The sequence below is a fragment of the Orycteropus afer genome, unplaced genomic scaffold (assembly GCF_000298275.1).
Source record: "Orycteropus afer afer isolate SDZICR_OR568_19922 unplaced genomic scaffold, OryAfe1.0 scaffold00106, whole genome shotgun sequence".
NCBI lineage: Eukaryota > Metazoa > Chordata > Mammalia > Tubulidentata > Orycteropodidae > Orycteropus > Orycteropus afer.
The window spans coordinates 6,172,038-6,198,898 of record NW_006921693.1 but is presented as its reverse complement, the minus strand read 5'-3'; the positions used below and the strand labels follow the sequence as shown (position 1 = coordinate 6,198,898).

At 44.2% G+C, this 26,861-nt stretch overlaps 1 protein-coding gene across 1 annotated transcript in view; it reads left to right on the top strand.

The window, feature by feature from the left end:
• Nucleotides 1-26,861, top strand: part of FER1L6 (fer-1 like family member 6) — a 139,479-nt gene that overhangs the window by 62,909 nt on the left and 49,709 nt on the right. Inside the window, 7 exon segments of the mRNA XM_007943427.1 lie at nt 4,766-4,900; nt 8,765-8,914; nt 18,309-18,419; nt 18,682-18,843; nt 20,452-20,632; nt 24,408-24,631; nt 26,532-26,654. Coding sequence (XP_007941618.1) covers nt 4,766-4,900; nt 8,765-8,914; nt 18,309-18,419; nt 18,682-18,843; nt 20,452-20,632; nt 24,408-24,631; nt 26,532-26,654 — 1,086 coding nt within the window.

The following is a 26,861-nucleotide window of genomic DNA, read 5'->3' as shown; positions in this document are numbered from 1 at the left end:
ATGTAAAATGACACAAACACGGTGGAAAGCAGTATGGTGATTCCTTAAAAATCTGAAATTAAAAATACCATTTGACTCAACAATCTCATTACTGGGTATATATCCTAAAGTAGTGAGAGCCAGGGCAAGAACAGATATATGCACACCCATGTTCATTGCGGCACTATTTACAATAGCAAAAAGATGGAAACAATGTACAACAGAAGAATGGATTACCAAACTATTTGGTACATACACACAATGGAATACTATGCAACACTAAAGAAAAATGTAGAATCTATAAAACACCATAACATGGATGAATTTGGAGGACATTATGCTGAGTGAAATAAATCAATCACAGAAGGACAAATATAGCCTTGGTTTTTTATTGTAAAAACTCAAGAAAAGGTTTATAAATGGAAGGAAACTTTCTTTGTTGATTACCATGGGTGGGAGGGGAGGGGGGGCACACTGAAAAAAAAAATGCATTAACCCATGTCACTTTAGTTTTGTGTATTTCACTGTATATAAATTATATTTCAATAAAATGTATAAAGAAAGATAGAAAGAAAGAAAAGAACCAGTGGTATTGAAGGAAGAAGTTGAAGCTGCACTGAAGGAGCTGGTGAAAACCAAGGCTCCAGTAATTGACGGAATACCCATTGAGATGTTTCAACAAACAAATGCCATGCTGGAGGCTCTCACTTGGCTTGCCAAGAGATTTGGAAGACAGCTACCTGACCAACGAACTGGAAGAGATCCATATTTGTACCCATTCCAAAAAAAAAGGTGATTCCACAGAATGTGGAAATTATCGAACAATATCATTAATATTGCACACAAGTAAAATCTTACTGAAGATAATTCAAAAATGGTTGCAGCAGTATATTGACAGAGAACTTGCAGAAACACAAGCTGGATTCAGAAGGGGATGTGGAGTGAGGGATATTGTTGCTGATGTCAGATGGATCTTGGCTGAAAACAAAGAATACCAAACAGATATTTATTTGTGTTCTATTGATTATGCAAAGACATTCAATTGTGTGGATCATAACAAATTGTGGATAACACTGAGAAGAATGGGAATTCCAGAACACTTAATTGTACTCTTGAGGAACCTGTACATAGACCAGGCGGCTGTCGTTTGAACAGAACAAGGGGATGATACTACATGGTTTAAAATCAGGAAACGACTGTGTCAGGGTTGTATCCTTTCACCGTACTTATTCAGTCTGTATGCTGAAAAAATAGTCTGAGAAGCTGAACTATATGAAGAAGAGTGTGGCGTCAGGATTGGAGGAAGGCTCATTAACAACCTGAGACACACAGATAACACAACTTTGCTTGCTGAAAGTGAGGATGACTTGGAGACTTACTGATGAAGATTAAAGACTATAGTCTGCAGTATGGATTACATCTCAATACAAAGGAAACAAAAATCCTCACAACTGGACCAATAAGCAGTATCATGATGAATGGAGAAAAGACTGAAGTTGTAAAAGACTTCATATTACTTGGTTCTACAATCAACGCCAATGGAAACAGCAGTCAACACATCAAAAGACATATTACATTGGGCAAATCTGTTGCAAAAGACCTCTTTCAAGTGCTGAAAAGCAAAGATATCTCCTTGAAGACTAAGATGTGCCTAACCCAAGCCATGGTATTTTCAATTGCCTCATATGCATGTGAGAGCTGGACAATGAATAAGAAAGACTGAAGAAGAGTTGATGCTTTTGAGTTGTGGTGCTAGCGAAGAATGCTGAAAGTACCGTGGACTGCTAAAAGAACTAACAAATCTGTCCTGGAAGAAATGCAGCCGGAATGCTCCTTGGAAGGGAGGATGGCCAGACTTCATGTCACCTACTTTGGTCATGTTGTCAGAGGGACCATTCTCAGAAGAAGGATGTCATGCTTGGTAAGGTGGAGTGTCAACGAAAGAGGAGAAAGGCCTCAGAGAGATGGATTGACACAGTGGTAGCGGCGATGGGCTCACGTATAGCAAGGATCATGGAGCTGGCACAGGACCAGGCAATGTTTCATTCTGTTGAACATAAGGTCACTATGAGTCGGTGATGACTCAATAGCAGATAACAACAACAACAACAACCTTAAGGGAGCCTATAAGAGGGTAACCATGGGCACCTGGCAGAGAAGTGAAAGAATGTAATTTTGGTTGGATGAGCCTTCAACATTTCTTGAAAGTGTCCCTTCTACTCTTGGGACCAATTCTGAGGATAGATCAACACCCACTCATTCATTCATGCATATGTTTGTTGAATACCTTCTGTATTTGGGATGCTAAGTTACAGCCTAATACTGTGCTTAGAACTTTGTATATTTTGAATAAATATGTATTGAATGAATGGGTGGGTGGGTGTATGTATGGATGGATGGATGGGTGGATGGATGGATGGATGGATGGATGGAAGTTTATCAAGTGTCAAGGAAGCCATCAAAATATCTGCTCAGGAAAGATGCTGTAAAGATCATAAAACTGCTTTGGTTTCACAGCAGTCAGGTGCCTGCTGCTGAAGAGACCACGTTTCTATTTTTAAGACAACATGAAACCTAATGTTTTTTTAGTGCGTGTGTGTGACATCAGTCACAGACACGGAGTGACTTTTCACTGCGTTCTGTGACGTCTGTTTTTAGGTCTGTTGGAGTCATTCTCCCCTTGGCAGAAAAGTTAGAGATTTTCTTTGAAATGTCAGGTTGAGAGTTGAATGAATGAGGGATGACAAATATACTTCATTGCTTCTGAAGCATAAAGTACTCTAAATGCAAGAAAGAAAGGGCAATGTGAAAGCACACAGTAATTTTATGACTCACATTAAGAAGAGCAATAAAAATATTCTTTCGTGACAATGGTGCAAATGATTTAATGCCACAAGTAGAGATGACTCTTGATGTAAGACTCCCCTGAGATGATGGCAGTTTTATTTGGGCTTTGGAGTCTGGGGAGTCAATCCAGGACAGGACTTGCCTTCTGGAGTGACAGAGAGAGAGCAAGAGGTCAGGGGTGTTGTGGAAATTTCCACAAAGGTGTTGTGGACCCAGAAGCCGCTGTGGTGTGTTGATGTGTGCAAGCTTCCATTTGTCTGCTCAGCCAGGGAGAGAGGGTAATGTGATTGGGGTCTGCAGAGTTGGCCCTCCTTTCTCTAGGACTGGTCTCACATACTCATAGGGCAGCTTCTACTCAGCCAGAGTTCTTCCACTCTGCAAACAACCTTGGCCTTTGGCTCTGTAAAACTGTCATGGTTACAAATATCTGACTAAACAGAGGAGAAGATATAAGCCCAAACATACCCTCCATTTCAAAGGCACCACAAAGGCACCAGGGACCCTAGTGGCACAGTGGTTAAGCATTTGACTGCTAACCAAAAGGTCAGTGGTTCAAACCCACTAGCCATTTTGCCACAGTATCCCTCTGCTTCTGTAAAGATTACAGCCTTGGAAACCCAATGGGGCAGTTTTACACTGTTCTACACTATGAGTTGGAATCGACTCAAATGTAATGAGTTTGGTTTTCTGGTTTTCTAAAGGCACCACTTGCATAGCCTGGCAGAGGGCTTGTGAGTCACCTCTAGGTAAGATCCTCGTGATTCTGGACCAATCATGCAGGTGATTGTCCATTTTTGTCCTTTGGTTTCTCCATCTGTATAAAGGATACAGCCAACTATTAATGTCACTGCTCCATAAGCAAATTCCATGAAAGAAAGAGGTTGTGCAAATGGTGAGGGGTGTGTTGAAGACCCTGGTCGGTTCATTACCATCAAATCAATATCTAAAAAACAGTAGAATTCAGTGTAAGGAATATTAGCTTAACTCCATAGAAGGAGATTTGATGATGGAAAGTTACTTGCTCATAGCTGAAGAATCGGTAGATCTCCCCCGTCCTCAGTTTGCCTCTCCATAACACAGGGTACATTTTAACAGCTACTTGATGCAGATGGGCAGAGCTTAGCAGCCTCGGCTTTGGTGCCAGGTGACCCAGGTTGAATCTCAGTTCTACCCTTTCTTGCTCTGGACAACTGAGCCTCAGTTTCTGGTCTATGAAATGTTGGCAAATAGCTGTACCCATCTCCCAGGACTGTGTGAAGTTTGAATGAGACCATGCATAAGAAACAGAGTAACCAGCACATAGTGGATGATCAATAAAGGGTAGTTAGTATTATCATCAACAAATCTGTCCTGGAATAAGTGCAGCCAGAATGCTCCTTAGAAAAAAAGAGTGGTCAGACATCATCTCACCTACTTTGGTCATGTTGTCAGAAAGGACCAATCCCTGGAGAAGGATATCATGCTATGTAAAGTAGAGGGTCAGTGAGAAAGAAGATCAATAAGATGGAGTGGCACAGTGGCTGCAACAATAGGCTTGAACAACAATAATTATGAGAATGGCACAGGACTGGGCAGTGTTTTCTTCTGTTTTATATGGGGTCACTATGAATTGGATTGACTCAACACCACCTAACGACTACAGTATTACCTTCACAGCACTCTTGTAAGGGTTGAGTTGAAGTTATGAATGTAAGTAGGCTGTTAAACATTGTAGAGGCTTGCTCATGAAACTTATTAAGAATATAAATTCCTTGAGGGTGGGGAATCTTTGTATCCCTTAACATCTAGCACATAGTAGAGGCTTAGTATATGCTGTTGCTTGGAAGTTCAGTGAATGAAGGATGAAGATGATGATGATGTGTTCTCTCTGCCCTTCTTAAGTAAATGTTGACTACACCCTGGCACCCTCTACAACCAACGGAATGATCTTTTGTTCCAGGTGATTTCCCAGACCCTGTCTCCCACGTGGAACCAGATGCTGCTATTCAATGACTTGGTGCTGCATGGAGACCAGAAGGAGCTGGTGGAGTCCCCACCCTCCGTGGTGGTGGAGCTCTATGACAGCGATGCAGTGGTGAGGCTCCTGGGGCAGTGCCCACTGTACCTCATTAAGAACACCCCATTGAACTAACTCACTTTCTTTAATTGGTCCATGACTAGTCACATTTACCTGGAGGCAAACCTGTAGGAGACGATGGTTTACAGAACCAGGAAAATTAGTGATGGTCACTTGCTTTACCAAAGATTAGATTAGATTTTTCTTTAAATTGCAATTAAAAATAGAATGTGGTTTACAAAACTTGAATCAGCACATACTTTTCAGGAATATAATACCTGTCTAAAGCAACCTGAATTCCTGGGTGTACAATGGTAAATGTGCTCATTTGCTAACAGAAAGGTTGGAAGTTTGAACTGACCCAGAGACACTTTGGAAGAAAGAACATCAGCCATTGAAAACCCCATGGAGCCCAGTTCTGCTCTGACACACAGGTCATCATGACTTGGGATTGACTTGATGGCAACTATTACTTTCATAAAGCAAACTATACCCGTATCCACTTCCCCAGCTAGTTCCATGTCCAATTGTATTTGATAAAATGGTCCAGGTCTCTGGGAAACAGGAGTTTTTTTACTGATCTTGCATGGCTGGAAGGATATGGATGTGTGTTGTCACCAACTTGGCCTCATGACTAGGTCTGTTTCTTGGTTGTTGCTTCCAAGCCTGCAGTAACACATTCATCTCTGCCCCTTTTCTGTTAGGAGGGAAACCAAGCCTCTTCCTCTGCAAGATGTCTGTTCTGAAACCTTGAGTAGATTCACTAGCTTACCGGAAGAACTTTTTAAATATATAATCACAAAGACAAATATTCTTTTAATTAAAAAAGACTGAAGGAACAGTGATGGTTTGCTTATTTTATTGGAATCTCGACCTCCTTTGGAGGTGCAAAAGCTCAAATACATTAAGCACAGCAAATAAAATTTCCCAGGAAGCTTTCCTGGCAGCCCAGGCCTCCGTTCAAGGTCAGGAGGGAGTTAGGGTGTAAGAATCATAGGTGAGCAGGGACTTCAGAGACATAAAGTTCACCTTTTGCTTCCTGAGAGAGAAATGGAGACCCAGAGAGGTCAAGTACCTTGTTCAAGGTTACAGCTAGCTGGACGCAAGGCTAGGACTCAGACGTAGATTTCCTGGGCCCACTCTTTCCTGTGGGTGTGGATGTGGCTGGTATGGCTGCATCCCCTTCAGGGGGACACTCTGGCTCCCCATGTCGCTCCCTCTATCCGGGCTGTACATTGGGGTGGATGTATGTACTTATGGAGTATGATTTCCACTGTTTTGCATGTAGTACAGATTTTCTGTAGAGAAAACCACAAAGCAAGTGCCATTTCAATTTGGTTCCTGACAACACACCTCCAGTCCTAAGAACTTTTTCTTTATTTGAAAACCAGTAACAGCAATCAAGCATCTTTGAAAGCTCCCGCTAAGCCAACCCACTTCGGGATGGACTTCCCTTTGCTTTCCAGACCCCCTTCTAGATCTCCATTCAGTAATGGCCTTCCTGGGTCCCACCCCAAGCCAAACCCTTCACAGCAAAAAAAAAAAAAAAAAAAACACAAATATTCAGCATATACTAAAACAACAGCAACAAAGGGAATGATAAAAAAAAAAAAAAAAAAAAAAAGGAGCCACTAGGATGCACTGGTTCATGAGTCCAAAGGATATGACAGAGTACGACTGCGAAAACTTTGGCCAGAATGGCATTGGGGCTTCGGAGGGCACCCATCCAACAGCTTTCACCCAGTGACTATACAAGTGCCTGCTGTGTGCCAGGGACTCGTATATTCACAGCAGTGAATAAAGTAGGCAACTCTGCCTGTGTGGAGTTTGCATTCCAGCCGTCCCTGCGACGAATAGCAAAGTGGAGTCATTCCTCCAGCCCCAAGCTGCTCCTGGAATGAGCCTGGGGGAGAGGCAGGAGGTAGGCCTCAAACAATTTCTCAAAAAACTTAAGTATTTGTGTGTGTGTGTGTGTGTGTGTGTGTGTATACACATATACACAAATGTATTGTAATATATTCTTTTGCTACCCAATAAAAATTGAGCAGAACTTGACTGCTAACCAGAAGGCTGGTGGTTCAAATCCACCAGCCATTCCTTGGAAGGAAGATGGGGCAATCTACTTCCGTAGTGGTACTGCCTCGGAAACCCAAGGAGGGGTTGCTATGAGTTGGGTCCAACTCGACGGCACGTAACAACAACAACAACAACAGTCCCTTCATTTAAAGATACACACCTTCATCATCGTCTTCACCCCCATCACCGTCATCTTATCATGTGTTGAGCACTTAGGACACACTATGGAGCATCAGTGTGAACAATTTCACAGTTTTGTTTTTTCACCACATCAAAGATTCTGCTTGTAGGTACAGTCGGTATCAGTTTCTCTCTCAATCCCACAGCATCTTCCTGCAGAATCAAAGCCTCTTTTCAGATTTATTTACAATCTCTGACTGGGACAGAGTACCCAGGAAGCAAAGTAAGCATGGGCTTACTTGTGCTTACTTACTAATCTATAGTAATCAGTTGTTGTTGTTGTTGTTGTGTGCCGTCGAGTCGGCCCCTACTCATAGCGACCCCTCCTTGGGTTTCCGAGGCAGTATCACTATGGAAGTAGGATTGCCCAACCTTCCTTCCGAGGAGTGGCTGGTGGGAGATTAAAAAAAAAAAAGGTGAACTTGTTCACTGTAGACTAATAAGTAAACCCATGCTTACCTTTCTTATTGGATAATCTGACACTGAGCTCAGACATTGTGTAGTTCATCCTCATGGCCCTATGGAACATATATTATTTTTACGCTCTTTTTAGGTGTAAGGCTCAAAAGGTCCAGTAGCTTGCCCAAGGCCATGGAGTCGAAAGTAGCACATTTGGGGACTCAGACCCCGCTTGCTCGGACTTCAGAGCTCATGTCCCCAGCCACAGTAATGTCCTGCCCTGCGGGTCCTTTGGGATGTTTTGTGCCCCCTTGTTTCTCCTTTTGCCCTTCAAGTCTACCCTTGATGTCATTTTAATTTTACTGCACTGAGCTCAACGTGTTGAGGAGAGAGATGCTCCTGTCTTGGTTACCTAGTGCAGCTCTGGTGGTGTAGTGTCTAATACATTTGACTGCTAACCAGAAGGTTAGTTGTTCAATCTCACCAGCCACTCCATGGAAGAAGACTTGGTTTTTGGTTTGGTTACCTAGTGATGCTGTAACACAAATAGCACAAGTGGGTGAGTTTAAAGAACGGAAACTTGCTTTCTCACAGTTTGAGAGTTAGACCTCTGAATTCAAAGTGTGGCTCCAGGGAGAGCTCCTTCTTTGTCTATTTCAGCTTCTAGGGACCAGCAGTCCTTGAGGTTCTGGGCTTGTAGATCCATCTGTCTCCCTCGTCAGATAGTCTTTCTTCCCTGGTGTCTGCATGTGTCTGTGTCAATGCTGCTCTTTAGTTAACACAGAAATGATTAGGTTTAGGGTCCACCCTACAATGACATGATCTCAACTGATTGATAGTTTGCATTATATTAGATTGCATTATGGAAGGTGATTACATTACATTAAATTAGATTACATCTGCAGACACAGAAGTTTAGATTCCAACACATATTTTGGGGGACAGAATTCAATCCATAAAACCCTCTAAGATAACCTTAGACCAAGAAGCCACTAGGATGACCCTCTTAGAGTTTTCCCTGGGAGTCTGAATGGTCTCCACTGCTCCCCAAACCAGTGGAAAGAGGTAAGAAGGGGTTGGCAGAGGAAGAGAATGAGACAGTAAGCAAGAGGAGGGCTCTGATGCTGGCACTGTTGAGATTATTTGCAAAGTTGCACTCATAAGAGTCAATCAGGTAGGCGAAATCAGGGGAGAACATCCATTTTTTCCATTTCTTTTCTGCCTTAGGGAAGGCCAGAATATCTGGGTGCCACGGTGGCGGCTCCTATTGTGAAGCTGGCTGACCAAGACTATGAGCCATCCCGGCTGAGCTACCACCCCATCTTCTGTGGGAACCTCTCCGGAGGGGACCTCCTCGCTGTATTTGAGCTTCTGCAGGTAAGAAAACCAGCAATTACAGCAGCACTGGATGTCTGTGCAGTCTATGTGGTCAGAGATGTGGCCTCTCTGGACGTGCCTCTCCAGCGAAAGCTGCTCCTGGCCCTTCCCTGCTATCCTGTCTCTGCATGCGTCTTCTTCTGGGGACCTGGGAGGCCCCCAACTCTTCCCAGAGCTCCGGGCTACAAGTCAGAGTCACAGGATGAAAGAGACTTGTGGATTTGGCCAACAATTCCTGAGCTGCCAAATGTACATGTCCCTGAGCTCCCTATAGACTGAGAGGACACAAAAGAGTCAGGGAGCAAATACGGGGGTGGGGGTACTTACTATGTGCCCAGAATGACCAGGTGTGTCTATATCCATCTGGCAGAGAGTGGTGTCTCTCCTTGACCATCCATTCACTGAGGTGTCAGGAGGGCAGGTGGCACTTTCCCTTTGGGGCAGACCCACCCCACTATGGGCATACCCGTTTTCAGAAATTCCAATTTAAAAAAAAAAAAAATCTCACTTGGTAGAGAAATTAGAAGGTGCTGGCACTGGAACAGATGGGTCTGGATCTCAGCAGATTCTTGTTATTCAAGAGTTATCTTCTATATCCTCTGTTAACATGACATAATGAACAGAGCCATTGCTGAGGAAGATGCCAGGTGAGCTTCCTGCAAGCCTCTCTCTGGTCACGTTTTTGTTAACTGACCAGTATATAACCATGTTTTATGTGTGTTTCTGTTTAAAGACACCTTATTTGATACATTGTTGAGTCATTAACATTGAACTCATGGCCAACAACACTATAACCCATGTCTGAACAAAGCTTATCTAACACACATACTTCCTCTGCAAGGCACATCAACATCTTCTTGCTAAAGGGTACAGTAATTCAGCACTGGGCTTGGGGACCATTTTAAACAGCAGAGCCAGCAACAAAAAGCACAAAAATGCAAAAACTGTGGCACCGAATACACCGTGAAAAGGACACTTGTTTACAGTCTGAAGCTGCAACCAGAAGGCAGAACATTGCCTCGTTCAGCCTCAGCTGGGAACATACGCATCGGGTGATTCAGAGTTTTCGCCACTCTGCTCATCATTGTGGAAGCATGATTAAATGCCAAATCTCCTGCCAACCCGCACAAACTGTCCACAAAAGTGGAAGAGAAATAAAACAGTCATACCATTGACTAAGCATTAAACAGAATGTGCTGCGCATGACAAGCTATCCAGTTGCAGGATTACAAAAACAGAGAAAGAATATTATCCTTTTATATAGCCCAGCAGATGCAACCCATTCCATACAGCTTCCCATGATAAATAACTAGAACTTGAGTAAGGGGACTTAATGGCACCATTTGTCATATGTAGTTCATCCCACACTCATCTAGTAATTGGCAGAACCAGCTGCTTTTGTTGAATGCCTTTACTCAAATAAAAGAGTTAATTTCTTGTATCTTTATTACCAGACGTAGTTTTGCAGCTTGGAGACAAGCGCTTCCTTTGCTCCAAGGAAACTGGGACTTAAGGAGGTTCTCATCCTTGATGGATTACATTCCAAAGAGTTGGCTCCTAGGTCCTTGAGGAAACATTTCTGGGTTGTAAAATCATCAGGAGGCTTATTTAGCCTTTTGAAAGATTTACATATATTTCCGAGAGTCGGAGATAGAATTTACAACGACAACCTTTCTAAAGTAAATGTGGTAAGAAAAAGGAAGGGGGAGAAATGCCTTCCCCCTTTTTCAAGGGGAGAATTAAGCTCTCTCTTTTTTCCTTTTAATTCGTATTTGCCCTTACATCCTTTAGGTGAAGGACCTAGAAAGAGCCTTGAGTATTGACTTGAGGGTTGCAAGCACATTTTAATGACTAGGTGAATTCACAAATAGGAAATTTGTGACCAGTGAGGATCGATTATGTTAGCAGTATGACCTTGGGCAAATGACTTCATTACTTTGTTTTACCTGCAAACTAAGGATGATAGGAACTCTACCTAAAGTGACTGGCGTGGAATAAACACTCAATAAATACTGCTTATTTTATTATTACTACACTATTAGGCAGGAGCTCTGGTAGCATAGTGGCTAAAAGCACTTGACTGCTAACCAGAAGGCTGGCGGTTCAAACCCACCAGCCACTCCTCGGAAGGAAGGTTGGGCAATCCTACTTCTGTAGTGATATTGCCTCGGAAACCCAAGGAGGGGTCGCTATGAGTCAGGGCCGACTCGACAGCACATAACAACAACAACAACAACACTATTAGACTAGAGAATATTAAAGCAGGATGTCTAGGCCCACCTGTTTATTTTAGGTGAAGAAATGGAGACAGATGTAAAGGTAATGACTTGCTTCATATGGCAGGGCAGAGCCCAGAATCCAAAGACACCGGTCTCTATCCTAGCCGGAGAGCCTGAAGAGCCAAATGATGAAGGGAACAGCATTGGGGTCAGATACATCTGGAGACTGGGAGTGGCACATAATGGTGATGAGTTTGTAGCCCATCTTATCAAAGACTTTGGTTGAGTCTGATCTTAGCACCACTAAAAGGAAGAACTTTTAAAACCTGGAATGTGTGCCCTGGTGAGAGATCAAACTCTCTCAATGGAACTGAAGTTGACTGAACATTTGGAGGAATGGTGAAGCAGGGACCTCAGCATTGGCTGGAGATTAGGACTAGAAAACTCTATGCCTTTGAAAACCCAAGGCTCTAAGAGTCCAGTATGTTAAAAGAAAAATCCAGTCCATAATGAAATGTTGGTGATTTTATTCAGGCACACAACAATTCATAACCTGGACAGCATCCACACTGAGAACAGAAATGGGTTCTGGTTACCCAAAAAACATCAAGACTTATATAGCAAGAGCAAGGGTGTCAAAGATTTAATTAAGGTTTATTTAGCATTTGTAACAGGGTAAAATATGTTCACATAACATAGAGTTAGTCATAAATGCAGGCAGTTGGTGATCTTGGGCTCTCATCTAGGTAATCACAAGGGTGGCCTGAGGAATTGCTCACATTGGCATAGAACACATTGTGGGCCACAGGTGGCAACAGACCCAAGTTAACTCCTTAAGTGTTTGGAGCAGTTTCGATTTTTCAGCTGTTATGCCCCAGCTGGTCTGTAGGGTATAAATTTTTATTTTTCAAAGTATAATAAACCAAGGAAAATCCTGATAAAACTAGCTCTGTCCAGATAATTCTGTCACATAGAAATATGGACTTTCTGGGCTGGAAGTAGCCTTCAAAATCATCTAGTCCAGTCTTACCTAAAGTGAGAGTCCAAGTGGTTTTAGGGTATAAATGAGTGGTTTTAGGTCAAGCTGAGGTAGAGCTTTGGAGCTCTGGTGGGCAGTGCCTAAGGCACTTGACTGCTAACCAGAAGGATGGAGGTAGGGCTTTAGATAACATAAATCCATAAGGAGGAAATTTCAACTACTTCTGGGGCAAAATCTAGGGGTAAGTTTGATTTTTATCTGTCTATGGTGCCTCTCTTCATTGCAACCTCTTTTTCCAAGAAAGAGCACAGGCTTCAGGTTCAATGTCCCCAGAAAAGATCAAGAGCCAGTTAGCTGCAAACAACATTGTTTTGGTTTCACTGTTTTTGTTTTATAAGTTACTTTCCATTTGTGGAAAGTACATGTTTTATTTAGCAACACAAAGTGTCCTTTTAAAAACAAAGCTAAATCTAATAAACAAAAATGCACCGGATAATAGTCTTGTTTGGCAAAGATGGGAGAAGAATGGCTGACTTGGGAAAACTTTGGAAACTAGTCCAAAGTCCCACTTTATGTGCCGGAGAGCTGAGGCACCAGTCACCTACTCTTTTGGCAACACTAAACTGCCTTCGAGCGGATAGTGGTTCAATAGCAGAATTCTTCCCTTCCACATGGAAGGCCTGAGTTCTATTCCTGGCCTCATTGTGTGATACGGAGCAACAAGCAACGTCACGATAAATGGAGAGAAAATTGAAGTTGTCAAGGATTTCATTTTATATGGATCCACAATCAATGACCGTGAAAGTAGCAGTCGAGAAATTAAACATTTGCATTGGGAAAATTTGCTGCAAAAGACCTCTTTAAAGTGTTTTAGAGCAGTGATGTCACTTTGAAGACTAAGATGCACCTGACTCAACCCATGGTATTTTCAATAGCCTTATATGCGTGTGAGAGCTGGACAGTGAATAAGAAAGACTGCAGAAGAATTGATGCATTTGAATTGTGGTGTTGGCACAGAGCATTGACTGCTAGAAGAATGAACAAATCTGTCTTGGGGGAAGTACAGCCTGAATAAGCTTCCAAGGATAGAAACAAGAATGGCCAGGCTTTGTTGCTCATACTTTGGTCACATTGCCAGAAGGAACTAGTTCCTGGAGAAGGATATCGTGCTAGGGAAAATAGAGGGTCAGCAAAAATGGGGAAGCCCCTCAGTGAGACAGACTGGCACAGTGGTCATAACAGTGGCTCAAGCATAGCAATGATTGTGAGTGTGGCACAAGACCAGGCAGTGTTTCATCCTGTCGTGCACAGGGTTGTTATGAGTCAAAACCAACTCAGTGACACCTACTAACAACACAGCACGATGCTGAACAAGTTTCAGTGAAGCTTCTAGGCTAAGATGGGCTAGGTAGAAATGCCAATAAAAGCCCTGTGGGTCACAGTGGTCCAATCCCTGATCATGAGGTGGTGCCGGACCAGAAGCCTTTCATTCTGCAGTGCATAGGCATGGCCGTGAGCTGCAGCCAACTTGGTAACAGGTAACAACAAAAAGCCTTAAGTGCCCTGGGCCTCAGCTACCTCAGCTGTCAATGAGAGGCTGGATGGGTTGCTCACTGCAGGCTCTCTGAGAGTTCAGCTCTTTTGGTCCCATGTTCCTCCCTCCCATCCTCCCTCCTGAGAGGCTGAGTGGTACCAATGCAAGACCCTGCTGCTTCCTGACAGCTGACTTAGTAGAGGAAGCATTGTTAGAGGTAAGTAGCCTAAAAGATGCAATTCATTAGGGTTTCATTAGAACTTCTTCTCATTTGATTACTTCTTCAAAAAGTAATGTGATCGTCAGCATGACTGCATTAGCATGTGGATCTCCTACATGCTGAGAAGGTGTGGCTTCATGTCACATCTATATCTGTAGCCAGCCCAGTCCCATCAATTGTTGCTTGAACAGTTCCCATCTTCCCATTCCCACAGGCTCTTTGTTTCTCATCTGAAGGTTACATTGGCCTCTTTGCTATCTTTCTATTGTTCACTCCATCCTCTACATTTCAGCCAGAGTTGAAACATAACATTTTCCTCTTCAAAAATCCTCAATGGCTCCTGGTACTTACCTACATGACATTTCTCTGTCTCTTGGAACAACCACCCGTTGCTGTCCAGTCAATTCTGATGCATGGCGATCCCATATGTTATAGAGTAGAACTGCTTCAGAGGGTTTTCTTGACTGTAATCTTTATGGAAGCAGATAGCCAGGACTTTCTTCCATGGTGTCACAGGGAGACAGTGTGGCTGGAGTGAGTAACTGAGGGTGAGAAAGTAGAGCTGGAGATGAGATCAGAGGTAAAATATCCCATGGATTCTTAGAATCCCCACTGCAGCTTGTTGTTTCTCTTTCTCTTTTTAAAAATCACATCTTCTTATCTTCTTACATGTCTGACTATATTTGATTGCTTGCTTGACTTAGGATATAAACAATATGTAGGAAAAATTTGAGCCTAGGCTGATATATTTTTTCTCCACAGAGGATTTAAATTTGATTCTAAGATAGCATGAAGGATGCCAGCAATGTCGATCCTCTGAATCCAATTGGAGATTAAGAGGATTTGATGTGGGGCTTTACTCTTTGTAAGAGTCAGCCCGTTTCCAGTTTATCCTTACCATGTTCTGGGAAGTGTGCCAAGTGCTTTGTGTGCTACGTCCCAGTGTTTCCTCACAACGAGCCCGCACAATAGGCATCATTACCTTCATTTCACATATGATGGAACTGAGACTCAGAGATACAGAGTAACTTTTCCAAGTTGGCACAGCTAGTAAGTGATAGAGCCCAGACCTGGTCCCCAACCACTGTGCTGACAAAGAGGTATAAGAGAAGTATAGATGATGGACTGAGGGAGACAGAGAGAGGAGGAAGGTCTTTTAGTTTCTTCCAAAACCAAAAACCAAACTCACTGCTATTAAGTCGGATCTGACTCATAGCGACCCCTCTTTGGGTTTCTGAGGCGGTGTCACTACGGAAGTAGATTGCCCAACCTTCCTTCCATGGAGCGGCTGGTGGGTTTGAACTGCCAGCCTTCTGGTTAGCAGTCAGAAATGGGGGGTAGTATTTATAACACATATTCTTGGGGGGCATAATTCAAGCCCTTATAGAAGTCCCCTACAGCCAGCGATTTTCCAGCCAGGCAGGACTGGAATATGCATGACCTGGCTTGCTTACATTTTGCACTCTCGCTGACTCACTCTTCTCACCCTAGTCCTGGCCCTGCAGTTGGGCCTCCACTGAGGGCCTACTATTTTGTCTCCAATGGTATACTAGAGGAGCTCTGGTGGCACAGTGGTTAAACCACTTGGCTGCTAACCAAAAGGTCACTGGTTAGAACCTACCAGTGGCTCCATGGGAGAAAGATGAGGCAGTCTGCTTCCATAAAGATTTACAGCCTTGGAAACCCCAACGGGCATTTCTGCGTTGTCCCATAGGCTTGCTATGAGTCCAGCAGTGAGTTTGGTTTTTGGTATCCTGCCCACTCCAGATTCTTACCTTCATAGTGATCCTTTAATTTCCTCTGGTGCATGTGCTGAGTAAAGGAGCCCTGGTGGCACAGTGGTTAAGCACTTGGCTGCCAACTGAAAGGTCAGTAGTTCAAACCTACCAGTTACTTGGTGGAAGAAAGATGTGGCAGTCTGCTTCCCTAAAGATTATCGCCTTGGAAACCCTGTGGGGAAGCTCTGCTCTGTCCTATGGGATCTCTATGAGTCAGAACCAGCAGGTGTGTCCTGAGTAATGCACACTACACCGTGTAGTTTTATAACCCAACAGTTGACCCATTCCTCTGTGAAAACGCTTCAGCTGACTGGGAGCATAGTTGTCAATCTCTGCTGTGCTGTAGGACCTTCAAGGGCTGTGTTGGCTCTTCAGGGCTTCTAATGGAGCAAAGCCTTTTCAGGGCATCTCCTAGATGGACACTCTGGCAGCCCCTGGATGAGGAAACACAGGGTGCTTTATAAAAGCACACCCACAGACAGTTTCTGCAGTGCCACATCCCAGCTGTTTGTGGCTTTACCTTTAAAGCTGAGGGGGAATTAGCTCTCCCAGCTTGGCAGTCTTGCTGGGGGAATTGCTCACCTCTTCGCTGCAGGCAGGGTTGGGTGTGCACCATAACTCAGTCTCAGTTCCTTTATATGTCCGGTTGTTTCTGCAGTTATCTCGAGACAACTTGGCATTTGGCCTGTCTGCTGTCTTCCTTTTCTGAGCTTTCTTATAATGAGCTTCACCACATCTGCCATTGCCAACCAGACTATGTCTGTGAAAGAGGAGTGGTGGTACGGATGCCACCACTTTGCAGGTTTGGATGAGCAATTAGGCTTTTCCGAGCATATGGAACATATGGAGCTAATGTGTCAGTCAGTAAACGTTCATCCAGAGCCTCCTGTATATGGAGCATTGCTTGAGAGGCTTCATGAAGGAGAATGGAGTGAGAAAAGCCTTCCTCTTGGCCAAGTACCTGTAGACTGTTCACAGACAACCCAGTGAGGAGAATGGCCTGCTCCAAAGCAGTGTGTAATAGAACATCCCACCCCTGAGGGCTCTGGGGGCTATCTGGTCCAATGTCAAGATCCCTGGGTGGCATGAACGGTTTGCACTCAGCTACTAACTGAAAGTTTGGTGGTTCGGACCCACCCAACCATGCCAAGGAAGAAAGGCCTGGTGATCTACTTCCATAAAGACTGCAGCCAAGAAGACCCTATGGGGCAGTTCTACTCTGTAACAAATGGGGTCGCCATGAGTCGGAATCTACTCGACAGCAGCTGGTTTGGTGTTTTGATTTGGGTGCAACATCTGAAGCCCAAGGTTCAAAGGTTGGGTTTTGTGCTGATCACAGAGCTGAGCCCTGTCCCTGCCTCATCCACTGGTCTCTCCACAGGCCTCTGCAGAGGGTGCCCTTCACTCGTAGGAACTTGTTTTGTTGTTAGGTGCCGACACAGTTTTGACACATGGCCACCCCATGTACAACAGAATGGAACACTGCCGGCCCTGCACCATCCTCACAGTCATTGCCATGCTTGAGTCCCTTGTTGCAGCCACTGTGTGAGTCCGTCTCATCGAGGGTCTTAGGGCAGGGAATAGCCACAGGGACCAGATCATTAATCAGACATGGCCGCTGGAAAGACAGATGTCTCAAGCCAGGTCCTGCAGGCCGTGAGGGCTGACACACACTGTGAGAAAGATCTTTTTCTTTGCAGAACTGAGTCCTTTGTGTGAGATTTCAGTAAAGCACCATGATCAGCCTCCTGCAGTTTCATTAATCCAAAACACACAAGAAGTGATATTCTTTCATCTTAGGGTTGCACCTTCAAAAGACTTTCTGTTTCACTGATTAAGATGTAGTCTCTGCCATGATGAAATAGGAATCTTTTTTGTAATAGGTATTATAGTTTCTCTGGGGACCTTGACAAACTGCAAATAGAAGAAGAGTTAAAGCCCAAAGTTTCAGGATCAACCAGAGCTCCTTCCCAATTTCACTGCTGTAGCTGCTGTGTAATCTTATCCACATTTGGAGGGTTTACCCACATGTCTTTTTTCTCTCTTCTCTATACTGTGAGCTCACTGAAAGCTGTGTCTTATTAACCCAGTGCATAAGTGTTCAATAAATGTTGATGATCCTTGCAAATTAATGCATCCTCATAAATGAATAACCATTATTGTTGTTAGGTACTGTTGAGTTGGTTCTGATTCTTGGCAACCCAACGTGCACTAGAACAAGACACTGCCCAGTCCTACGCCACCCTCACAACCCTCACTATGCTTGGACCCATCACTGCAGCTGCTGTGTCAGTCCATCTCGTTAAGAGTCTTCCTCTTTTTTGCTGACCCTCTACTTTACCAGCGTGATGTCCTTCTCTAGGGACTGGTCCTCCCAATAACAGGTCCAAAGTACGTCATCCTCACTTCTAAGGCTCATTCTGGCTGCCCATCTTCCAAGACAGATTTGTTTGTTCTTCTGGTAGTCCACATTGTATTCAATATTCTTCACCAGTAAGTAATTAAATGTGGTAAACTGCATGGTCCCTGTTGCATTTCCAGCTGGAAACATTACTTTCATTAACAAAACAGTGATTGTCTTACTGATAAGACAATCGGGGACTCTCATAGTCTTCCTGGCTTCCTCTCTCCACCCCTTTAACCAGCACTTGTTTTGTGTGGTAGGTCCCAGCATCTGGGCTACAGGGGCTACCTCCCATTGACCCACCAGACATCGCCCAGATCTACCCAGTTCCTACCAACATTCGGCCTGTGCTGAGCAAATACAGAGTGGAGGTATGTGGCGGGGGAGAGTCAAGTTGTTCTTTAGGGTTAAAGGACAGTGGACCTACCTGCAGTGTATGAGGGCATCGAAGGAGGGGCAGGAGACCTAGCTAAACATCATCCAGACAGAACTCCCATGGAGCTGTCCAGCTCACTCTTGGAAGAACATCTTGCAGTCTCCAGGGAGCATGTCAGACTTCCACCCCAAGGCCAGGGAGCGCATGCTGGTTCTCCTTGGGTCTATGAGTGATGTCTCTGCTGGTTCTCTCATCAGGTTCTCTTCTGGGGAGTCCGAGAAATGAAGAAGGTGCAGCTCCTCTCAGTGGACCGGCCGCAGGTTCTCATCGAGTGTGGGGGGCGAGGAGTCAAGTCCTGTGTGATCCAGAGCTACAAGAACAACCCCAACTTCAGCGTCCAGGCCGATGCCTTTGAAGTGGTGCGAGCCTCTCCTCTCCTGCCTCTCTTGACCTTCTCCTTCCCTGGTTCGTCGGTAACTGGGCTTGGGGACGTGTGCTGGAGTTTCAGATGTCTGCAAGAAAGAGCAGTCTAAAAAAGTGAAAAGCCAGAATTCAGAATGGCAGAAGATAAATTCCTGTTGTTTTTGTTTGATTTTAAAGATTTCAAGTGAAGACAATATAGTAAATTGAAGCAAATTGACACGGTGCTGCCTAGACCAGTGAGTGGGTCCCAAAGGGTGGTCCCAGTTAAGCAGCATCAGCGTCACCTGAAAATGTGTTAGATACGCAAATTCTCAGACCCTATGCCAGTCTTAAGGAGCTCTGGCAGTGCACTGGTTAAGCACTTGGCTGTCAACCCAAAGGTGGATGATTCAAACCCACCAGCTGTTCTGTGGGAGAAAAGACTAGTGACCTGCTTCCATAAAGATTACAGCCCAGGAAACCCTATGGGGCATTCTACTCTATCCTACAGGGTCACTAGGGGTCAGAAGCGACTCAATGACACGCAAACACATGCCAGTCTCACTGAATCAGGAACTGTGGGCTATGAGGCAGGGATCTCTGGTTTCACAAGTCCTCTAGGTGGTTTGGATACTCACTAACGTTTGAGAATCACTGGCCTAGAAGATCCCCTAACAAGATTTACTTTAATGGTTAGATTTTTAAAAAAATGATTTGTACTTAGCATGTCAGTAGTTCACAGGTGAACTTGTACTTCTACAGCGATGTTTTTTGATACCTGTGTTGTTTGTTTGTTTCAACATCTCCTTGCATTACTTTTTGTGCTATGATTTGAAACAAATCATGAAAAAAAAGTTCGTTTTATCCAACCCAGTGAGCCTCAATGGACACATAATTCCAAATGAACAAAGATTAGAATATGAACATGCACAGAGTTTGCAAACCTTTCACACTGGGCTTCGTGGAACCTGAGGAGCCACTGAGGCAGACAGGTGGGCAGGGCCTGGTCTGACCCCAGTTTTGTTTTTAGTGGCTTAACTTCCTTCTATTTTATATGTTGGGGCTGGTTAAACTTTCACTGGAAGTCAGAGTTCTGCTAGTTAATAAGAAAGAGATGAGAAGATTAAAAACTGCAGCCACAGAGAATACGGAAGTGTGTGGTTTTTGAAATTTAAACCTGGGATGAATTGTTAGTAAGACTTCCCTGGTGTTTTCGTAGTAGCTGCTGTTGAGTCCCTTCTGACTCATGGTGACCTACGTGAGGAGAATAACTGCTGCATAGCGTGTTTAAGGCTGCGACCCTTCAGAAGCAGCTCACCAGTTCTCTCTTCTAAGGTGCCCCTAGGTGGGTCCGAACCACCAACCTTTCGGCCAGTAGTAGAGTGCGTCACTGAGGCACCCAAAGACTCCTTCATATTTTAGGTAGTTACTCCCTAGGCCTGGAAGACAATGAAGACAAGCTGTGGGTGTGGCCAGGAGGGATAGAACGATAAGCAGGGACCCAGCGAGGGTGGGCGCCTGGCTGATTTCAGCCCTGTCCCAAAGCCAGAGCAGCCAGGCTCACCTCAGGCAAGGTTCCTACTTCCCTCCCTGCAGCCCCTACTGAGAGCTCCCTCTCCCTGCAGGAGCTGCCTGAGAATGAGCTTCTGCATCCGCCCCTGAGCATCTGTGTGGTGGACTGGAGAGCTTTCGGAAGGAGCACGCTGGTAGGCACCTACACCATCAACTGCTTAAAGCAGTTTCTGTGCAAATCCAGGGAGCCCCCTTCCCTCATCTCGCAGGTGGATGGAGCTCAAGCTGAGCAAGGTAAGAGGCTTCTTCTAGATTCTGGACCACAGACCATAAAGCAATGGTGCCCACGTAGTGCCAGCTATGGGACGTGCCATAACATGCCCCCCAGACAGTGCCCTTACTGAAGAATTTGTTCCTGTGGTCCCTTCTACCTTCTTTAGCTGCCAAACTCTGCCTGTAACACTCATGTCAGGATCAACTCCTCTAAGCCTTCACGACATATAACCTAAGCTCTCCCTTGCCTCCACTCCCTAGCACGTTACTTTGTTTTGTGCTTGATGTTATTTCATTTGAGTTCGCTTTGGATTTTTAAGTGCAGAGTTGAGTTTGTTGCGTATCCTGGCTCCTGTCCAATCAGGAGCTCTGGTGGTGCAGTGGTTAAAGCATTTGGCTGCTGACCAAAGAGTCTGTGGCTTGAATCCACCAGCCACTCCACAGGAGAAAGATGGGACAGTCTGCTTCCATAAAGATTTACAACCTTGGAAACTCTATGGGGCAGTTCTACCCACCAGCCACTCCTCGGAAGGAAGGTTGGGCAATCCTACTTCCGTAGTGATACTGCCTCGGAAACCCAAGGAGGGGTCGCTATGAGTCAGGGCTGACTCGACGGCACATAACAACAACATAACAACAGGGTCTCTACAAGTCAGAATTGACTTGATGGGAGTCAGTGTGGTTTTTTTGGTTGGCCATAACAACAACAACATACAATCATCATCGGTCTGTTTAAGGCGTCTTCTCGTTATATTCACCTCCCCCCGTGCCTTTTTCCTTACCCCCACTCTTGGTTCCCTCCCTACAGTGGGCTCCACATCACCAATCTTTATAAGCTGTGTGTGGCCTTTAATTTACATGACTGATGTGGTACTATGCTCTTCATTTAGTTTCTTAATCATTTTCATTCAATGCTTGCGTCTTAAGATCTATCCATGTTGCTATGTGCACATTAGCTTCTTACCAGTGTCTACTGTATCTACTTTTTATCTTCTCTGTATTGTATTCTCTGTACGGGGTCTCAGGCTGCCCCCAATTCCCCACTTCCACAAATAATGTGATGAATATCCTTGTGTGTGTTCCCTGAGGGAGCATCTGGAGGTCGGGATTTCTGTGAATATACACCCAGAGGTGAGACTGCTGGGTCACAAGGAATCTGCATTAAGTATTGCCAGAGGGCAATCTAGATGGTTGGACCAGTTTACAACAGTCTGCATGGAGGAGTGGGTAAGCACTTGAGTGCTAACCAAAAGGTTGATTCAAACTCACCAGCTACAATGCAGGAGGTAGATGGGCTGTCTGCTTCTGTAAAGATTTAGAGCCTTGGAAACTCTATGGGGCTGTTGTACTCTGTTCTATAGTCAGATTGTGACTGCACGGCTCTGTCTCTATGAACCAGAATCCACATGACAACAACAGGTACATCAATCTGTGCCACTCTACACCAGTCTACCAGCAGTGCATGGAGCTCCACCTTCCTCTTCTTCAACAGCACCTCCTATTATCAAACTTTATGAGGCTTTGTTTTGGTTTTGACTGTAGGCTTTTTGGTTTGGTTGTGTAAGGTTATATGGGACCAAAAACTGTGTCTTCTGGATTCTAAAGAGCAGTAAGACTCCTTGTCCTCAGTTCGCTGAGATTTCGGAAGGGGAGATGAGCAAGTAAACAGAGAACCATAAAACAAGAAGATGATTCATTTGGGGGTTTTGCTATCTGGTGGGTGTAAAGTAACGTCTCATTTTTACTTTAGCTTAGATTTCTGAATTGCTTTTAAGTTTGCACAGCTCTTCATATGCTTGTTGCCAGTCTTAATTTTTCTTCCTATGATTTGCCTGTTCATATCATTTGCCCATGTTTTATGTGTTTCCTTGATTTTCTTTTTGATTGATAAGTTCTTTGTATATTCTACATGTTCTTACTCTATAGATTGGAGAAATTGGTCACATCTTGTCCTCATCTGATAACTGCTAACTTTGTTTATGACTCCCCCATCTTTAAATAGAAATCCTTAATTTTGAAGGAATGAAATCCATCTAATTTTTAAACTTTATGGTTTGGACTTGCTAGTCTTGTCTAAGGAGCTCTGGTAGCATAGTGCCTAAGGCACTTGACTGCTAACCAGAAGGCTGGCAGTTCAAACCTACCGGCCACTCCTCAGAAGGAAGGTTGGGCAATCTACTTCCGTAGTGATACTACCTCAGAAACCCAAGGAGGGGTCTCTATGAGTCGGGCCTGACTCGACGGCACATAACAACAACAACAGTCCTGTTTAAGAAAGCCTTTTTTCATCCTCACAAAGATATGATCTAATATTTTATTTCATTAACTTAATGGTTTTACCTTTTACATTCAGATCTTTACCCATCTGTGTTTGTATCTGGTTTGAGGTAGGGAACTGGCTGCATTTTTCTCCATATAGTGCACATTGTTTCTCCAGTCATTCCTTTATCCATTGGTTTATGCTGTTATCTTTTTTATAAATCAAAGTGCTGTACATCCTGGCCTATTCTGAGCTTTCTGTCTCCTGGTCTCTTCATCTCTGTGCCCACCCAGCACAGAATAGATTCGTGTAAGGGTTGGTTTGGTTGAAGGTACTGATGAAAAGCCAGCAACTGGGGGAAGGGAACTCTGGAGGCTGTGGCAGCCAGAGTCTGCACATTGGGAGTTTGTACATCCTAAATGCCACAGTACAAAACTCAGAGAAGAGGTCCCTTCCAGGAAAGGACAGTGTTAGGACCTTTTTATAGGATCAACAGCCCAGTTAAGAATCTCATGAAATCCCTGCCAGGCACATGGACACAGACCCAGAGTTCTACCTACACTTGGGGAGTTCATAGCCCTCTGGAACCTCCAGGTCTCCCTGAGTTAACCCACTAGGGAAAGACAACACAGAGGAACTTGTGTCTTAAATCTTGATTTCCATGATCCTGATGACCACATATATAGTGCTGCTATCATAGAAATAACACAAGTGTGTGGCTTTAGCAAACAGAAATACATCCTTTCACAGTTGAAGAAGCTATAAGTTTGAATTCAGAGCACTAGCTCTGGGGGAAGGCTTTCTCACTTTGTTGGCTCTAGGGGAATGTCCTCATCTCCTTTCAACATCTGTGGGCCCACTGTCCCTTGGAGATCTCCATGTGTCTTGCATCAGTCTTCCCCTGGGTCTAGGAGGCTCCCAGCACAAGGGCCCTGGGTCCAAAGGACATGTTCTGCTCCCAGCTCTTCTTTCTTGGTGGTCATAGGTCCCTCTAATCTCTCTCGATTATTTAATCTCTTTTATATATCAAAAGAGATTGACTCAGGATACAACCTAATCCTGTAGATTGTATCCTGCCTCACTAACTGCCAATATTCCTGCCTCATTAACATCTGTTAATGTTAATAGAGGTTGGGATTGACAACACATAGGATAATTACATCACATCACAAAGTGGAGGATAGTTACATAATACTGATAATCATGGCCTAGCCAAGATGATTCATGTTTCTGGGGACACAATTCAATCCATTACACCATGGTTGATTAAAATTATTCTGAGGGATGAATAATAAGTACAACCATTTATTAATTACCTTTTGTGTGGCAGACACATTACATCATGATCTCATTTAATTCTCCACTGAGTTGGGTATTTTCACCATCATTTTATAAAGGAGGATAGTGAGGTTCAGAGATGTTAGGGACCTCCCAGTTTTGTACCTGGATCTGCTGATCCCCTGTATTTGGCTCCTAACACAACCACCCTGCATTTCAGCTGCAGTTGCCTGACCTGATGTGCTACTATTTCAACTGTTTCAGATCCACTAACAGACACTGAGTCCCTCAGGCCTCTCAGCTCTTCCAAGGAGCCCCCAACAGATCACATCTATGTGGATGTTGAGCCACCTCCCACAGTGGTTCCTGACTCTGCCCAGGTTCAGCAGGACAGCCTGGTTGACATCCCTGACTCATCCCAGATACTGGAGCCCAAACTCAAGTCTGCAGCTCCAGAGCCACCCAAAGATGGGAAATCTAAGGTCAGAATGCAATTCTCTCATCATGTTAATGGATGTCCTAGACACTAATCCTCCCACTTACTAGCTGTGTGACCTTAGCCAAGCAGCTTTACATTTCTGAGCATCGTTTTCCTCATCTGTAAAATGGACATGATAATGCCCACTTCACAGCACTGTTGCTAAGATCAGGTAGGTCAGTGTATTGTTAGCTGAATATGAGGACAGTGTTTAATTAAAGAGAAACTCCTCTGAATTTTTTAGCTTGCAAAGACAATGGTTTCTTCATCTGGAGCTATTCCACAAATAGTTAGAACCTAATTTGTGCAAGATCAGGAATCCTGGTGGCATAGTGGTTTAAGCACTCGGCTGCTAACCAAAAGGTCCATGGTTTGCAACCATCAGCCACAGGAGAAAGATGAGGCTGTCTACTTCTGTAAGATTTATAGCCTTGGAAACCCTATGGGACATTGCTTCTCTGTCCTATAGGGTTGCTACGAGTCAGAATCAACTCAATGACTATAGGCTTTTTGGTTTGGTTGTGCAAGGTTATATGGGACCAAAAAGCTGTGTCTTCTGGAGTCTAAAGAGCAGTAAGACTCCTTGTCCTCAGCTGAGATTCTGGAAGGGGAGATGGGCAAGTAAATGGAGAACCATAAAACAAGGATATGATTAATGTGTCTACATCATACATTTGAGTATGAAATCCTGGTGAATCAATTAAATTAAAGGAGGAGCCAGTTATAAGAAGGTCCTAAAGAATTACATGTCCAACAAATGCTAAAGGCTGAAATAAAAAGCCAAAACAAAAACCCAGAAAACCAAACCCATTGCCATCAGGTCAGTTCTGACCCTGCTCCATAGGGTTTCCAAGGCTATAATCTTTATGGAAGCAGAGTGTCACATCTTTCTCCTGCCAAGCAGCTGGTAGGTTCAAACCACTGACATTTTGGTTAGCAGCCAAGCGCTTTAATTACTGTGCCACCAGAGCTCCTTGAAATAAAAAACAGAGGAAGATAAAATAATGGTATTTTATCAGGCTGTTCCCATCTCACCTGTGCTTGACATGATCCTCTGTGACCCCTCACTGGTTTCTCTCTTTCCATCAGCATTGACCTGACACTTTATACTGGAATTCTCAGTTTAGGTGTTTACTGGCACAATGAAACTGAGTCCAGCAGGTCAGGGGTGATGTGTTAACCCCTCTGTATCCCCTACACTCAGCACAGTGCCTGGCATACAGAGGTACTTAGAGATGATGGATACATAATGAATCTTGTCCAGGTAACCTGTCTTCTCCCACAAATGCCCCTTTCTGCCATACATGTATTACTGCCACTCCTACACCACATCATGTATGTTATAAGCACCATATATTTACACCTGTTAAAATGGGAAACAATGTTAACAGGGCTTTGCCTATATATGTCACTTAGTCCTCACAACAATGAAGTAAGCAGGTATTATTTTCAACTAAACGAGGAAATTGAGAGTCACAAAAGTTATATAATTATTTAATGTATAGTTAATACTGTGCTATGATCTCTAACCCAGGCCTGACAGATGCTACTGCCCTTTCTACTGTACCACATTGTATTGTACAGTTGGACACTCATTTGTGGCATGCCTATCTTCTCTACTGAATCGTAAGCTTCCTATATGTGGGGATTGTGTCCAGTTCCCCTAACATCCCCAATGTAAAGCATAATAGCTGTCATCTGCTCCATAAATGTTTGTTGAATGAATGAATGGATTATTACACTTTCAGTTATTGAAATGATACAGGGAGCTGATAACACAAAAGCAACTAACACCTCCATCTGCTTCAGTGAGCACCTATATATTCTCTCCCCAGTCAGCAACTGCTCAGCAGCATGTAGCTCAGTGAGCCTTTAGCCAATAACCCATCCCTTACTCTTGCCAGGATACCAAGAAGCCTTCCCGGAGGTCCACTAAAAGAAGGAAGAGGACCATAGCTGATGAGTCCGCTGAAAATGTCATTGACTGGTGGTCTAAGTATTACGCTTCCCTGAAGAAAGCACACAAGGTGTAGTATCCCCTGGCTGTGACAGCCACCTATCTTCTCTATCTATCACACTGCCATCAAGTCAGATCTGACTCACAGTGACCCCTCCTTGGGTTTCCAAGGCGGTATCACTATGGAAGTAGATTGTCCAACCTTCCTTCCAAGGAGTGGCTGGTGCGTTTGAATCACCAGCTTTCTGGTTAGCAGTCAAATGTCTTGGGCACTACG